This window comes from Microtus pennsylvanicus, chromosome 21 (genome assembly GCF_037038515.1).
Source record: "Microtus pennsylvanicus isolate mMicPen1 chromosome 21, mMicPen1.hap1, whole genome shotgun sequence".
Classification (NCBI taxonomy): domain Eukaryota; kingdom Metazoa; phylum Chordata; class Mammalia; order Rodentia; family Cricetidae; genus Microtus; species Microtus pennsylvanicus.
The window spans coordinates 28,001,290-28,018,745 of NC_134599.1; the positions used below are offsets into that span (position 1 = coordinate 28,001,290).

General features: G+C 45.5%; 1 protein-coding gene and 1 pseudogene across 1 annotated transcript in view; both read left to right on the plus strand.

Annotated features, from left to right (window-relative positions):
- The first annotated feature begins 4,252 nt into the window (after window positions 1–4,252).
- The window catches only part of Galm (galactose mutarotase), a 65,482-nt gene continuing 52,278 nt past the window's right edge, over window positions 4,253–17,456 (plus strand). Inside the window, exons 1-2 of the mRNA XM_075955277.1 lie at window positions 4,253–4,699; window positions 14,975–15,129. Of these exons, the coding sequence (XP_075811392.1) occupies window positions 4,510–4,699; window positions 14,975–15,129 (345 nt within the window). The 5' untranslated portion in view covers window positions 4,253–4,509. The remainder of the gene's footprint in view (window positions 4,700–14,974; window positions 15,130–17,456) is intronic.
- Window positions 16,866–17,439, plus strand: LOC142839178 (eukaryotic translation initiation factor 1 pseudogene; annotated as a pseudogene).

A 17,456-nucleotide genomic window follows, 5' to 3' on the forward strand; every position in this document is an offset into this window, starting at 1 on the left:
CATCATCACTCCTGGGTGTAGTTTTTGTTTGCAGTTTTGTTGTAGCATCACTAATGACAAAAACAGGTGGCACTGGGATGAAACTGGAAATCTCTTTAGGACAGAGAGGGAAGGAGAAGACAGAGAAAGCTAGAAGTAAGCAGCAAGCACTGGGACATCCATATATCTGGGCATCAGGCTCAGGATTAGAACAGGAAGTTTTCCGCAGGACCTTTGTCTGGGTTCCTGAGTTGGACTGGAGGGGAAGCTGGGCCAGCTGCTTGTGGCAACTCTAGGGTCCTAGGAAAAGCTTGATTGTCAATAGACAGCCAAGCATAGCTAGTATAAGAGGTCTAGCTGAGTAAGTAGGAGGAGTCTGATAGACCTAACATCGCCATAAACTCAAAGGTCAACCAGCAGCTCGAAGTTCAGTGATAAGCAGGCTATTCTGCTAAACTCTACTGACTGGTGGGACGCACCCTAGGGACTTTAGATAAAACTTAAGACAGTACCTCAGGTAGCTCCGGTCAAAGAACATTTCTTTTCGTAGCTGTGCTGACACTTGGAAATTCCTCCTTCCAGTCTTCCTGGAGGGGTGGGAATAACATAAATATAATACTCAAAACAAGTTAAAAAATTGAGTCTAGGAATCAGTAATTGAGTGGAACAACTACACAAACCATTTTTTCTTTCTTGGAAAAAAGGAATGATCTCAGATAGTGACGCCCGAGTGCCGGGAAGAGTACTGCCGATAAACAGCACAGGAAGTTAGACGATGAGAAAGGACAGGATGCAGACCCAGGTGAACCTGATAGAAAAGAGCCTCCTCCAGGCCTTGCCAAACAGGCTGAGAGTTTCCTATTGCAGCAGCCTGTTAATAGGTTAAGGTTTCGGGGTCATCTTTATGAATCCTGGAGCTGAGTCCCGGGAGCAGCTCACAGCCTGTGGTTTCTGTGTGGCGTGTGGAGCACAGGGTCTATGGCCTCACATCTCCTCAGGCCTCGGGTCCGGGTGAGGACTATTCACCCACTGAGAAACAAGCCTTTTTCAACTGTCTAGTCTGGCACCTCTGCCTCTAGTCGAAGGAGAAGATAAGTAATTCTTCTTACAAAAATGTCACAATCTCTACTCCTCTACCATGTAACTTAACCTCCAGGCTTTCTCTGAAAATAAAAGCAAATGCCTCGTAGAATTTAATAATGTTTTATTCTCCATTACTGCTTTGGTGCTGTCCTATGGACAGTGCACATTGCTGTAGACTTAGACTTTGAATGTAGGGTAGTACTGCAAGATTAAGAAAACTGGGTATTTGAATAAAGAAAGCAAGATTTGTAGCTCACATAAGGTAGTCCGGTTTAATACACTAAGCACTTCAAAGCCACAGGAAAAGGAAATGAAGACATGTACTCTTCGCATCTTAGGGAAATGCAATGTTTCATACCAAGCCAAGCAATAAGAACTTCCCTGGTGACTGAAAAGTTTCTGCACCCCATAAGCCTCTCCGCCGACGCAGCAATCCAATCAGACCAAATCAAACCGAATTAGAAAGAGTCCAGGTTTAAATTTAACTTAATTAATAAATCCCGGATGATTTTCCAGGCTCCCAGAGAGGAGACGGGAAAGAAAGACTAGAAAGCCACGCGTCTGTTTTCTGGGGGGCAGTTTAGTACCCTGTGGGAGTGGTCTTGAGGATCTCTGGGGGAGGGGTCATAAGTTGGCAGGCTTTCTGAGATGCAGCAGGCTTTGGAGAGAGATGGAGCAGAGGGCTTGGAATGGAGCTTCCCCCGAATATTCCAGACTCTTTGGGTATGTGGATGCCAGGGGCTGGGGTGAAGCTTCCACCAGAACATCGACGTTTGGTGCTAGCCACCCAGGGTGCATTTCCTTTTGTTCTGTGGAAGCATGAGCTTGGCAGAACATTGAGAACTGGAGGTTGAGAAATGAAAACTGTCGTCTTCCTGCTCACAGAAGAGGCTCTCAGGCATCTTTGCTAACACGGCATTGCTGAAAGGGCTTCTGTATGAGTCAGACACTCATGTTAAGTGGGCTGATGAGACTTGCAGATTCTGTAAGGGTTTCTGATGAAGCAGCCTACAGAGTGCCTGTGGGTTATTGTGTGACTGTGTCACAGTCTATAATTTTACTTGTTTGGATCTTTTTGTTATTATATGTGGTACTTCATCGAAGCCTGCTGCAGGCTCTTCTTCCTTTGCTGACAGAATTCCCCTAATTTCTTGATAGAGAATGCAGGCTTTGTAGCAAGAATGCTAACTACTCTTTGAAATTCCACAGACAGAAACGAGTGAGAGACAGTTATAATGTTTATTAGCATTTGATTACAGGAACAGGAGCTCGGTTCACCTAATTTCCTAATCACAGATGCGCGTCTGCACTCACCAAGGCTAAGTAAAGACCAGGAATACAGATGTACCGTGGCACAATGGACTTGTATTGGTTTAATAAAACCCTGATTGGCCAGTAGCTAGGCAGGGAGTAGAGGTGGGACGAGGAGAACAGGAGAATTCTGGGAAGAGGAAAGGCTCAGTCTGCAGTTGTCATCCAGACGCCTCACTGATAAAGGTACCACATCATATGGCTAACACAGACAAGAATTATGGCTAATGTAAGTCAGATGGAGTGGCTTCTATGCTTCTTTAGGCTCACAGACCTCTCCTCCTTCGGGAACCAGCCATCTTCTAGAGAAGCAGATTCATCACTGAAAGACAGAGGTGTCTGTATTTTATCTCATGGTTCTGTTGAGGCTCCTAATGGCATGCTAGGTTATCAAAGCCTAATTTGGGAAAAGTGAGTTAGTCACTGAAAGTTCAAACAGTATGTCTTTAAATCTAGTCCCAGATAATCGACATCAGAACGGCCGGAGAGGCGAGGAAAAGTGAAGATTCCAGGGCTGGAGAGATGGCTCAGTATCTAAGAGCCAACTACTAATACTCTTGCAGAGTGAGTAGTTTGATCTCCAGCCCTCCTGTCAAGCACTACAACGGCAGTGCCAAGGGATGAGATGCCCTCTTCTGGCCTCCATGGGCACTTCACGCACGGGCATAGACCTACATTCAGACACACGTCTACACATAATAAAAAAATTAAAATTAAAATTTTTAGGGGACTAAGGAGATGGCCCAGCAAAGAAGAGCATTCCTCACTCTTGCAGAGCATCCGGGTTCAGTTCCCAGCATCCACATGGCGTCTCAAAACCATTTAGAACTCCAATTGCATGCATTCAGCGTCCACTTCTGACCTCTCTGGGCACCCAGCACAAATGAGTTGCACATACATACATGCAGGCAAAACACTCAACACAGAAATAAATCTTTTATTTAAGATAATTTGTGATTATTATCTTAGGTTCCCAGAGTCAGAAATTGCAGGCAAGTAATTATGAGGCACACTAAAGCAAGATAATAATTTAAGGACCTCAGAGTCTTCAAACTATACACACCGAAGTATATCTTCTTACTTGCAAAAAAAAAAAACAAAAAAAAAACAGTACCCTGCATTTACCTGATTTACCTGGTAGCTGAACTTCAATAAATACATGCTCCCTTAATTCCTTTTTTAAAAATACATGTTCTTCTAAAACAAGCACCATTAATCCCTTCTTGAAGGAGCTCTGAACATTGGGAGCAAAAGGAGGCAGATGTCTACACAGTCTGAGACTATCGGATTACATGCATAAGGAGGGCCCTGCCTAAACTGGAGACTGAAAGTCAGGTGACCCAATTTTATGAGCGCTTAATCCCTTGAGACAAAGAAAAACAAAGCAAAACAAAAAAAAAAAAAAGAGGAAAGAAAAAAGAAAAGGAGAACCAAGACAGATTATGAGCCAGCAGAGGAGTCTGCAGCGACTTTCTCCATCTCTAAATCACCACGGCACCACGCTACTTCGTGCACCCCGAAGAAAGAGTTACCAGAATTCCCTCGGGATCTGTCTTATTGTCCCAATATTAATAACCAGCATTAACGGTCAACCAGCTATGCTCAGAGCATCTTATGAAGGTGTGCAGAGGAACAGGGATATTGGGGTTTAGAAAGACCACGTGCGGATGGGCAGCTTGGCTTAGTGAGTAAAGGAGCGGCCCCCGAGCCTGCCCACCTGAGGTGATTCGTCGGAGCCTTCAAGGTAAAGAAGAAACCTGAGCTTGTCTTTTGACCGCGCGCCTGCGCAAAATAAATAGTTGCTTTGGTGTAAACTACATGCCCCAAAATGCAATTGCAAATTTCTTAAAGACTACCTTTCCCGACATGCACTGCAGCTAGGATTAGCGAAGGAAAAAAACCTGCAAGCGTGGCTGGAAAGTTTACCTCTCTGGTACCTCAAGCAAAGGAAAGTTTTTAAAAGGCTTCAGGCATTTCCCCTCCCACCCCCGAGGGGGGCTCGGCTAAAATCCAGGCAATAAAGGGGAGGAGTTAAACTGGATCCCTCCCCTTCTCCTGGGAAGTTTTATCATCCCAAACGCGATCAAGGCTAGAGTTTGAACAGCAGGGAGTAGCTGCGCGCCCCGAACTTTCCCCATGGTTTCGGTGACCAGAGCCGTGTTTGGAGAGCTGCCCTCGGGGGGAGGGACAGTGGAGAAGTTCCAGCTTCGGTCAGACCAGCTGAGTGTGGACATCATCTCCTGGGGCTGCACGATCACAGCTCTGCATGTCAAAGACAGGCAGGGGAAAGCCTCAGACGTGGTGCTCGGCTTTGCCGAGTTGGAAGGTGGGTCGCATCTTGCCCAGGGCTGCCACACGGCCCCAGGCCCGCACACACTCCTGTGTACCCCGGGTCCGGGACTTGAGGTTCCCAAGCTTGGGGCAGTCTAAGTTGGAAGCGCGTGAATGGACTAATGGTAGCCGCTAACAGGATTGTGTGGTTGAAAAAAAAAACCGGATAGAATGCAAATAACTGTAGGACTTGGCCTCCCCTAGACAGTCGGACTAGTCAAGGTTCACGAGGAAGTCAGCTGAAGGAGACCAAACTCCTTAGAGTGATCTTCGAACTGTGGGCCACAGGGTGTGTGCAGCCTTTAACTTCCGTGTGTGTGTGTGTGTGTGTGTGTGTGTGTATTTTTGAGGAAGCAAAATCCAAGCGTCTGCTACTACTACTACACCCCCCTCCCCCATCGGATTTTCTTTGAGACCTGCTTGGGCAGAAATGTCTCAGAATACAGGCCTGGTGTACACTCACCCGAGCGCTTGGCTACTGTGGTCAGTGTGGGGCACAGTGCCTCCATTTGCTCAGGAACATATTCTTAATGGAAGGGGTAAAGCCACTAGTCTAAGGCCTCCTAAGACATGGACATTATCATTCGGATCTGTTGGGCAATTCGAATCATGCCTCTCATGCTGCCCTAGCTGGCCCCTAAGTCACTATGTAGCTAAGGCTAGCCTGGAGCTCCTGATCACTCTGCCTCCACTTCTCAAGTGTCGGGATCACAGGCAAGAGCCAGCAGTTTTATCTTAATCCATGCATGAGTTTTAATTTAACTCATGCCGTTAAAACTGTTAATGCAGTGGACGCACTCAACAAGATAGACAGGGATCACCCTCAACTTGCAATTTAGCTGGGAGCCGATTTTAGCCCAAAGTGAAGTCAGTGGATGGCAGGTTGGTTGCAGCGGGCAAGGGTACATCTTGTCCTGCCTTAGCATTGCACATAACCAGACAGAAAACAGAGTAAACTTGGCAAATGCAAAGAGAATCTACTCTGCTAGGTGGTGGGTGTAGACGGAGTTTGTACCGCAAGAGGAGGTCTGAGGTTTTCCTTTCGGCACGTCTTTGTACCCACTCGGTTCTTCAGATGTTTAATTTGGCTCTTGGTTTTGGGGTCAACAGGAAAACCCTGTTTTATTTATTTATTTTTTATTTGCCCCTTAAGCAAAAATAGATGTGTTCCCCATCTTTCTGCTAAAATGCCTTGTCAGAGTATTGCTGAGGCTCCTGAAGGATCACCTCTGGCTGTCTTTATGTCTATTGCCCTGGAACCTCCGTAACAGGTTTTTGTTTGGATGTTTCCCCAACCAGAATTTCCTTGATAATTTAGTTGAGGCTGTTGCAAGGGACAGACTGGTGGGGAAGTGCGGAGACTTGGAGAAGGTGCCCCCCCCTTCCTCATTCTGTGTCCAGACATCTTCAAAGTAGGAAGGCGAGAGGTCCAGCGATTGAAGGGAGGAGGCTTTAGAGCCGGTTTGCTGAGTCACTCCTCTCTGTGGTAGCACAGCCTTTTTCTGAGCTGAAATAAAAATCACAGAGATTACAGTAGAGTGAAGGGGGAATCTGATACGGAGAATTCCAGAGCCAGTCTGAGCATTAGAGGTGGTGGGTGATACCTGCTCTTATGTCTGTCTCTGCCACATCACCGTGTGCGGGGGGTGGGGGGGGGACACGGACGGACACCCTCCACCCCATCCACCCCATAGAGACACACAACCACCCTCGTGCCGTAGTTCTGAGGTGAGAGTCCTTGTGCCTGAAATAAGATCACAAGATTTCTTGGGAATCCATGAGAAATGGGAGCCGAGATGACATCCCACCCAGGGGCACCAGTCTCTTTCCAGGCCTGGAAGTACCAGTGGTGAGGCTATTCATCATAGTTTGGGGTGCCTATTGGAGGCTCAGTGAAGGAATTATCCTCACCTACTCAGAAAAGCTCTAGACAAAGGGCGTTAGAGTTACCCAGCAGGTCACTTGCTTGAGAAAGCTCTAAAGCGGTGGTTCTCAGCATGTGCCTCACCACCCCTTTGGGTCGAATATCAGATATTTGCATTAGGATTTATAACGGTAGCAAAATTACAGTTATGAAGTAGCAACGACATAATTTTATGGTTGGGGGTCACCACAACATGAGGAACTGTATTAAAGGGTCAGGAAGGCTGAGAACCGCGGTCTATAGCACTTTCTTATCAAGATGCACCACAGCTTCACCAAACCAGAACTTTTTAAATATTCTTGGTGCTGTATCTGTCAAGATGGACATTTTCACTCCTGTGCTATAAAATACTGAATTATTTTAAAATGAAAGGAAAGCTATTTTCAAAAGAGAAATGGAAAGGAAAACACTTGTAGATTATTAAGTAAGGCTTTCTGAGATGTTAGCCGCCTTCAAGATTATGGCAAAGGAAACCTAGTTCCCCTTATAAAGTCGTGTTTTTCAGGTTTTCATAGAATCTTTTTGTGTTGTTGAAGATGGGCATTAGCTCATGTCACAATAGGAAGTATAAGCCGGGCAGTGGTGGTGCACGCCTTTAATCCCAGCACTCGGGAGGCAAAGGCAGGTGGATCTCTGTGAGTTTGAGACCAGCCTGGTCTACAAGAGCTAGTTCCAGGACAGGCTCCAAAACCACAGAGAAACCCTGTCTCGAAAAACAAAACAAAAAACAATAGGAAGTATATTATCTCAACTGTAAAAGTATAAAATGCCTCAAGAGGCAGAGTCAGGGGGGTCTCTGGGAGTTTGAGGCCAGCCTGGTCTACAAAGCGAGTCCCGGGACAACTATGGCTGTTACACAGAGAAACCATGTGTCAAACAAAACAAAACAGAACATTTAGAGTGGGTTTGGTGGCATCTGATCTACATAGCAATTTCTAGGATAGCCAGTTCTACCTAGTAAGACCCTGATAATAGAACCAATGGCTCACTGGGTAAAGGTGCTTGCTGCCAACCCTGACAATCTGAAATTGATTCCCAGGGCCCACATGGTAGAAGGAGAGACTTGTCCTCCGACCTTCACAGGTGCACGTGCAGTCCCTGAAAACACACACACACACACACACACACAAATAAGTAAATGAATAATTGTAGTTTAATTTTCTAAATTTGAGTGTATAAATTTACATAAACAAGCTGAGCAAGTAATCTGAAGTGAAAGAATTTGCCTTGTCTCAGAACTGTTTTGAGCTATGAGGAAGGCCAAACATTGGTAATTCTGTGAACCATGTCCCTTTTGTAACTGCCTGTCTCCCAGATAGATTGTTACATAAACTGCTTGGCTGGCAGCTATGACCAGAGGTCAGAATGGCTCAATTTCTCTCTGGGAAAATGAGATATTTCTTCTGTAGAATTCTAAAGAGGGAAATTATATATGATCTTTTAGTTGTAGCCTGAAAAATAAAATCAGGAATGTCTCCTATGGGTTTTTGCTCTGCTTTCTTATCATCTTGTGTGACCCCCCCAATAGTCATTATGACTTCTCTCAAAGCCTGTGATAAGAATATTTGCTTATAAGCCACGGGTATAAACATCCTACCCATACGTGCAGTCAATGAGACGCCCTCCCTTTCGTTGCCCCCCACCCCAGTTACTACCAAATAACCAGCTGTTACTGCTGTGACAGCCACTATGAAAGAATGAAAAAATACCCTTGATGCTTTGAAGTCTGGGGATGTAGTTCAATGGTAGAGCACGTGACCAGTGATGAACAAACAGTGCCAGGGGCCAAGGGCTGGGAATGTAGCCCAGTTGCTAAAATGCTTGCCCAACATGCATGTAGCTTTAAAGACTTGAATTCCATGGTGGCACACGACTTTAATCCCAGCACTTAGGAGGCAGAAGCAAGCAAATAACTGGTTTTGAGGCAAACCTGGTCTACAGAGAGCTGGTTCCGGGACAGCCGAGGTTACACAGAGAAACCCCGACTCAAACATAACGAAACCAAAAAACAAAACCCCAACTTGAATTCCATCTCTGCCGCTGCATAAAAACAAGGCATGGTGGTGTTTGCTAGGTCATCGTCATCAAAGTTAGTTTGGGATACCTGAGACCCTGTTTCAGGACAGAAACAGCAAAAACCTAGGTTTTGAATAGGGAGCGAAGACAAAAGAGTCCTGGTTAAGGACAGATACTGCAAATGCCCAAGGCTGTCCTTGTTGGAACATTGAGAACTCCTGATTTAAATCAATGCTTTGTTAAAGCTGTGTGATCTCTGGCAGGTTGTTTATCATCTCCAGACCTGTAGTGTATGTATCTGCCCATGTCCGACCATGTGAGCAAAGTCTCTAACTAGAGAGCTGTTAGTCATTGTCATCTCTTGTCCTTCTTTTGTCCCTAAGTAGCTTCTTTCACTCTGCCAGACTTTTTATTTACTTAATTTTCGTTATCCTGATAATGTGTCGAGGAGATATCTGTCATCTTTTTTTTTTTTTAATCTCTATTTCGAGACAGGGTTTCTCTGTAACGGTGCTAGATGTCCTAGAACTCCCATGTAGACCACCAGGCTGGCCTCAAACTCACAGATCCGCCCTCTGCCTCCCGAGTGCTGAGATTAAAGGCGTGCGCCACCACCACCTGGCAGTATGTGGCGTAATTAAAGTGACTATCAATTCAAGTTGTTTTCTTACAGTCTAAAGACATGAGTTCAGGGGGGAGGGGGAGGGAAATGGGAGGCGGGGAGGAGGCGGAAATTTTTAATAAAAATAAATAATAAAAAAAGACAGGAGTTCAGTACGGGGAGCTTTTGGGAGGAAGCAGGGAGTGATTTTCCTTCTGACCGGCAAAGTCGTAGGCTGTCTGATTGGGTAGCATGGGAGTAGAAAGGCTGTGTCCCACCGTTATAACTGGGGGTTTCTTGTTCCGCCGGGTCCCATAGCCGTTTTTTAAAACAACCACTCAGAGACTTAATAATTATTACATACTGTTTGGCCTATTAGCTCATGCTTATTATGAATTAGTTCTTACGACTTAAATTAACCCATTTCTATTAGTTTATATTTTACCATGAGGCTTGTGGCTTGTTACCTTACACCTTGCTTCTCCAGTGGCTGCTTGCACCTCCCTCGACTCCACCTTCTTTCTCCCTGTATTCAGTTTGGTTTTTCCACCTGGCTGTATTCTGCCCTGTCATAGGCCAAAGCAGTTTCTTTGTTAACCAATAGTAATAAAACAGATTCACAGCATACAGAAGGGTGTCCCACACCACACCATTAAGTATTTAGTAATTTATTCTGACTCCAGAACCAGGACAAACTTGCAACCTGGCAGTTGGGCTCCCTAAGCATTCATAGCTAGACTGCAGAACTTTGACCTTTTGATGATAAACAATATTTTCTGCAATTCAAACCCCTTTCAGTCATGCCCTCTTCAGGATCTGAGCTTGTCATTTTTCACAGTCCTGATTTGATGGGAAGGCTTCATGGCACTTGATGTGTTTGTTCTATAAAAGGTTTCTTCCCAGAGACAGCCAGGAAGAATGTTTTCTTGGTCCTTATGCTTCAGTCCTTAGAAACTACAGATTCATCCAAACTGAGGAACTGGTAAGTGTGTCTCTTTCCAGGGCCCCAGCCACTGTTGTCAGAAGAGGTCCTCAGGGAAGGGATTCTTTTTTTTTTCTTTTTTTTTTAAATATATTTTATTTATTATGTATACAATATTCTGCCTGTGTGTATGCCTGCAGGCCAGAAGAGGGCACCAGACCTCATTACAGATGGTTGTGAGCCAATATGTGGTTGCCGGGAATTGAACTCAGGACCTTTGGAAGAGCAGGCAATGCTCTTAACCACTGAGCCATCTCTCCAGCCCAGGGAAGGGATTCTTACAAACTCACGAGCAGGATCCTTGCTGTCTCACACACGGCTCTAACACCTGGCACAGTATGGAGTGGGGCTCCATGTGCCTATATTAGGTTTCTCTGAAAAACAGATACAGCCAAACAGTTTCAGACCAAACAAAGTTTTGGATTTACTGTTCTTATTTCTTCTTCTGCTGCTGCTGTTTCTTCTTCACCACTTCCTCTCCTCCTCCTCTTCCTCTTCTTCCTCCTCCTCCTTCTTCTTCAAATATATTTATTTATTTATGGTGGGGGAGCATGGTGGAGGTCAGAGAACAACTTCGGGAACCAGTTCTCCCCTTGCACCATGTGGGACCTGGGGATTAAACTCAGGTGGTTAGGCCTGGTAGCAAGCCTCTTGGTCCACTGAGCCATCTTGTCAGCCACACCAGTGCTCTTGATGTGCATCTTCTGAGCATCTCTTTCTTTTCTTTTTTTGAAAGATTTATTTGTTTTTTTTTTAAAGTTTTTTTTAAAGATTTATTTATTTATTATGTATACAAATTCTGCCTTGATGTATGCCCGCATGCCAGAGGAGGGCGCCAGATCTCAACACAGATGGTTGTGAGCCACCATGTGGTTGCTGGGAATTGAACTCAGGTCCTCTGGAAGAGCAGCCAGTGCTCTTAACCTCTGAGCCATCTCTCCAGTCCCCGATTTATTTGTTATGTACACAATATTCTGCCTCCATGTATGCCTGCAAGCCCAAAGAGGGTACCAGATCTCTCTCTCTCTCTCTTTTTTTTTTTTTTTTTTTTGGTACCTGGAAGGACAGCCGTGGGTGCTGGGAACCGAACTCTTATATTTTTGGTTGTGAGCCTAGCCTTTAACGGCTGAGCCATCCCTCCAGGCCCACCAGATCTCATTATACATAGCTTTGAGCCACCATGTGGTTGCTGGGAATTGAACTCAGGACCTCTGGAAGAGCAGTCAGTGCTCTTAACCTCTGAGCCATCTCTCCAGCCCCCTTCTCCACCTCCTCTTCCTCCTCTTTTTTTTTTTCTTTTGTTAAGACAGGGTTTCTCTGTAGTTTTGGTGCCTGTCATGGAACTAGCTCTTGTCGACCAGGCTGGCCTTGAACTCAGAGATCCGCCTGCCTCTGCCTCCGAGTGCTGGGATTAAAGGCGTGCACCACCACCACCACCCGGCCTCCTTCTTTCTTCTTCCTCTCTTCCTCCTTTTTCTTTTGAGATAGGTCAAAAATTGTTTTTCTTTTGTTTTTTAGCCTAACTGGGATTCAGAAAAATGATAGCCCAAAGTGAAGCTTTTAGATGCAGTGTCTGGCCAGTTCCTGTTCTCCTGTTATTCCTTCATCATCCTCCACCAAATCTTGCCTCAGACCAGACTTTTTTTTTTTTTTGAGATAGGGTTTCTCTGTGGCTTTGGAGCCTGTCCTGGAACTAGCTCTGTAGACCAGGCTGGTCTCGAACTCACAGAGATCCGCCTACCTCTGCCTCCCGAGTGCTGGGATTAAAGGCGTGCTCCACCATCGCCCGGCCAGACCAGACTTCTTTTTCAGAAACCAGAAGCCTCTTCCCCAAAGCCAGCCACAATACATACATAGAAAAAAAAAAAGTAATTCTTTCTCCCATCTTTCTAAGTTGGCTGACTCTCCCTAACTGACTATAGAGAAAAGGTCTTACCCAAACCTAAGAGAAGGGAGTTCTGCCCAAAGAGGCCAGCCAGAATCTAACAGACAGGCCCTGCTGGGTTTCCTCTTCAGTTCCTTGCTATTGCATTATATCCATTTTATCAAGCTGTATTTTTACATAGATGTCCACCTTTTATGAAACCTAAGCACAAAAATGGATTTCTTTTTTTAATATTTATTTATTTATTATGTATACAATATTCTGTCTGTGTGTATGTCTGCAAGCCAGAAGAGGGTGCCAGATCTCATTACAGATGGTTGTGAGCCACCATGTGGTTGCTGGGAATTGAACTCAGAACCTTTTTTTTGGAAGAGCAGGCAATGCTCTTAACCGCTGAGCCATCTCTCCAGCCCACAAAAATGGATTTCTCACCTTAGGTCTTTGAGTGTTAGATCTGAAGGCTCCTGCGTCACAGAGTATGACCATTACATTTGGTGTGTTTGTCTCTTGTTGACAGGTCAGCCATGACCCTTTATGGTGAGTACAAAGAGAATCACTCCCTTTCTGGCCAAAATACACGTGAAGTCAAACAAAGAAGAGGTCGTTTGGGTCTTTGATACTCTTTTGGTTAACTGCTATAATGGGTTTTAAAGCCACAGCTTCTGAAATGGAGGCAGGTGGGAGACAGAATAGAGCAGGCAGAGAGATGGCCACCTGTAGGGAGGTGGTGAGGCCACTCAACCGGAATGACCTGTGTATTCCAAATATAGTTTTCCCTCAGTACCTGTTAATTCCTCCAATCATGCATTAGAAACATTTGGGAGAGATAGTCCCAGTGCCCTGTCTCTATAATGCCAGCACTTGGGAGCCTAGTGCGGGACTTGTACCATGTACAGAGTAAGGTCCTGCCAAGGAAGGAAGGGAGGGAGGGAGGGAGGGAAGGAAGGAAGGAAGGAAGGAAGGAAGGAAGGAAGGAGAGGAAGGGAGGGAGAGAGGAAGGGAGGGAAGGAAAGACAGAGAGGATTGAGAGATGGCTCAGCAGCTGGGAACATTTGTTTTTCTTCAAAGGACACAAGTTCAATTTCCAGAGCAACATTGGATGGTTCACAATTGCCTGTGACTAGCGCCAGGCAGTTGTAAGGTCCTCTTTTGGCTTCCTTGGACACACACACACACATACACACACAAGTAAAATAATAATATTAATAAAACAAGAAAAGAAAGAATATTTGGGGGAGGGGATTGCATTTGTACTAAAGGTGTTTAGACTTTTCTAGTTGTTGCCTAGCAATTATTTATGTAATATTTACAAGTTTTAAGTATTATATGTCATTTGTGAGTTAAAGTATGTGGGAGAGGAGCTGGACAGATGGCTCAGCGGTTAAGAGCACTGGCTGCTCTTCCAGAGGACCTGGGTTCAATTCCCAGCACCCCCCCCCAAAAAAAAAGTATTCGGGAGAATATGCATAGATTATATGCAAATGCCTCACTGTCCTCGATGAGAATGTGAACATCTGTGGATTCTGATGTCTCACGAGGGTGTGTTCTGAGTGGAGCGGCCTCCGCTGGGACACTGAGGGAGAACGGGTCCGTGATGTTACGCTTGGAGTAGGGAGGCTGTGGTTACCCATACAATAATCCCGGCAGTTGGGAGGTAGAAAAAGAAGACTCACAAGGCCCAATTAGGCTGTATCACATGATCCTGCCTGAAAAAGAGAGAAATAGAAACACAAACTCTGGAACCAGACTTTCAAGATCAAGTCCGGGTTTTATCGCTCGATGTTGTTTGGGGGGGCTAATCCTTTAGCTTCTCTGCAAAATGGGGTTAGTAAGAGTATCTCCACTTCCGCAAAGTTCTAAGGATGACGGGAGTGAAACCCAGAGCACCCAGCAAGTGTCTAGGACTTAGAAATTGCTCGGTGACTGTTAACTGAATCTTGGGGGTGGAACTAAGAAGCATCATGAGTTAGCAAGGGAGGAAGCAGGACAGTGAGCTTGCAAAGTGGTTAATGTTTAGCTCGTGCCGGGCCAGGTGAGCAGTAGGAACCTGGAACTGGCCTGATCAGCTCAGGGTCTGTACCCCGACAGTCTCCTACAGCTGTGGAAAAGGAATTTACAAGATTGAACCCTATCTCCGTTGGTCAGAAGTGGTGGTGGTTGTACAGCGCCTTAGGGAAGGAGACCAGTATTCCTCATGTTAAAACAAAAAACAAAAAAACTGCCTGCAAAAAATCCATAATATTTTCTGTTGTAAACCAAGAACAGAGGAACATAAAGAAGTGGGAAACGCTATAATATGCTTATGTTCAAAGTCATAATTGCAACAATGCAACTTTGCTTTTTATAGTACTTGCCCCGAAGTCAATAATATTTTATTCTCATCAGGATACCTTATAGCCATCGAGAGAAATATGGTAGATAGCTATGTTAGGGATGGGCAGATCTCAAAACTTAGGATAAGCAATTGGTGGTGACGTATACCGTTAATCCCAGCATCCAGGACTCTGAGTTTGGGGCTACACAGAGAAACCCTGTCTCAAAAAATAAAAAAAAAAATCAAAACTCTCTTTTTTTTAAAAAAAAAAATCACTTTGAATTCATTTGTATAAAATCTTCTTCTGTTTGTTAATTGTGTGGTATTCTTGAAGTAAAAAAAAAAGTGTATGTAGCCAGGTGGTGGTGGCACATGCCTTTAATCCCAGCACTTGGGAGGCAGAGGCAGGCAGATCTCTGTAAATCTGAGGCCAACCTGGTCTACAAGAGCTAGTTCCAGGGCAGCTATGGCTGTTATACAAAGAAACCATATCTCAAAAACCAAACCAAAACAAAAATAATGGTTTTCTGCCCTGTCTGTCTGTGCAGGTTACCTGCAGAAGCAGCCCTACTTTGGAGCAGTGGTTGGGAGGGTAGCCAACCGAATTGCCAAAGGAAGATTCACGGCGGATGGGAAGGAGTACCATCTGCCCATCAACAGAGAGCCCAACAGTCTCCATGGAGGCTTCAGAGGGTTTGACAAGGTGAGTTGAGCATGTGACAGGGCCACATCTCGTGGCCCACCAAAGTCCCCGCAAGCCTGTATTTGACAGACATAATCCCAGGCTCTGGAACACCCATGTGGTGGAGGGATCCAGGAAGAGGTTGTGGGTTCCAGCCTTTGACAGCCTTGGACAAAAGACAGAGCGTGGCTTTGCACAGTGTTTGCCTCAGGGAGCTGGGTTTCAGAAACGCGGGTTAATGATTATTTCTATGACTTACTGCACCGGCATTTGCACCTATTTTCTCTAGTACTGTAAAAACCATGTATGATTACCAAATGTGACCGCTGAGGCCCCCAAAAGCTACACATCTCCTAGTAGGATACCCAGGCCTGCCTTTCTCAATCAGCACTCCCAAATCCCTGGGAAACACGGTCAGGAAGGCAAGTGGATCAAGCAGCTTCCCGGTGATGGACAAATCCCTGCCTTGTGCTTCCCAGCCCCTCGGTGGCTCAGCTCAGTGACTTTATGACTGTTCTGGGCTGCGAGGGAGAAAGCCTCCGAGGTAACTTTCCTTTGGGTCATGCAGCTTCGGTTACTTTCTAGACGCTAGCGGGAGAAGATGAGAACATGGGTGGCGGTTCAAAGCCGCCGTTTCTTCTCTGCTGAAGGAAGTTGGTTGCCCTCTGTTTCCCCCCCACTTCTGTCAGCAGCTTCCTGTCCTAGAACCAGACTACCTTGTTGGTTCCCTTTCCTTGGCGAGGTGCTGCTCACACTGGGAAGAGCAGACCGTAGAGGGAAGTGTCAGGTCCACCACTGTTAGGGCTGAGGATTTCCAGAAGATGCCAGGTCTGTGAGTGAGCAAACCTCAACCCAGAGGAAGCTGGACCCAGCCTTGGCTGGGACAGGGATCTTCAGAGAGGCCTCAAAACAGCAACTTGTTCTAGCTTGTTCCTCTTTCTATTCCTCTGTATTTTCTGTGTTATTCATTGACACAAACACATATTCCCCTTTACAAACACAAATAGTAAGTACATATCTGTCTGCCTCCCTACATTTTCTTTTCTTTTCTTTCTTTTTTTCCTGACAGGATCTCACGTGTCCCATGCTGGCCTTGAACTGGCTGTGTGGCTGAGAATAATCTTGAATTTTTGATTCTCCTTTCTCTAGTTCTTATTTCTGGGATTGCTAATTTGTTTGTTTTTTAAAGATTTATTATCTATTTGTGTGAGAGTGTGCATGTGTGTGTGTGTGCGTGTTTGTGTGTGTGTGCGTTGTGTGAGTGTGCATCCGTGTGTGTACATGTGCATGTGTGTGTGCCTAAGGGAGGTCCGAGAGGGTGTTGGGTTCTGGGAACTACAGTTACTGGCAGTTGTGAGCTGCAAGATGCGGGACCTAGGAAACAAACTTGGATACGGTGCAAGAGTGCCCAACACTCTTAGCTGCTCAGTTGTCTCTGCAGCCCAGGAATCGCCAGTTTTATTTGGTGATGGGGACTGAACCCAGAGCCTCGTGCATGCCAGGTAGTCACTCTGCCAGCTGAAATACATCCCCTTAACCCTGCCTCTGAACATTTATATTGGTACAACTGGTTATACCAACCAGGTAGTTTGTTAAGAGAGGTCTAAATTAGCTCACGTTCCTGGCAACTGGGAGTTCATGAGCATGGCACCAGCCTTTGGCTTTGTCTCAGATGCCGGCTCTTTCTCCCTTTGCTTCGTGCTGACGTGGAGGAGGTCTCTTAGAATAATCGTGACAGGCCCCAGTCACTGAGCCGCCTTCCGCAGGCCGTTTCCACTGAGGAAAAGGAATCGTATCGTATGTCCACTATTCAGAACCTCCACTCTTTCGACCCCTTTGCTGATGCAAGTAAGGGTGATGACCTGCTTCCTGCTGGCACTGAGGATTATATCCATATAAGAATTCAACAGAGAAACGGTAGGAAGACCCTTACCACTGTCCAAGGGATTGCTGATGATTACGATAAAAAGAAACTAGTGAAGGCGTTTAAGAAGAAATTTGCCTGCAATGGTACTGTAATTGAGCATCCAGAATATGGAGAAGTAATTCAGCTACAGGGTGACCAGCGCAAGAACATATGCCAGTTCCTAATAGAGATTGGACTGGCTAAGGACGATCAGCTGAAGGTTCATGGGTTTTAAGTGCTTGTGACTCTGAAGCTTAAGTGAGGATTTCCTTGCAATGAGTAGAATTTCCCTTCTGTCCCCTGTCACAAGTTTAAAAACCTCACAGCTTGTATAATGTAACCATTTGGGGTCCGCTTTTAACTTGGACTAGTGTAACTCCTTCATGCAATAAACTGAAAAGAGCCAAAAAAAAAAAAAAGAATAATCGTGACAGCTCAGATC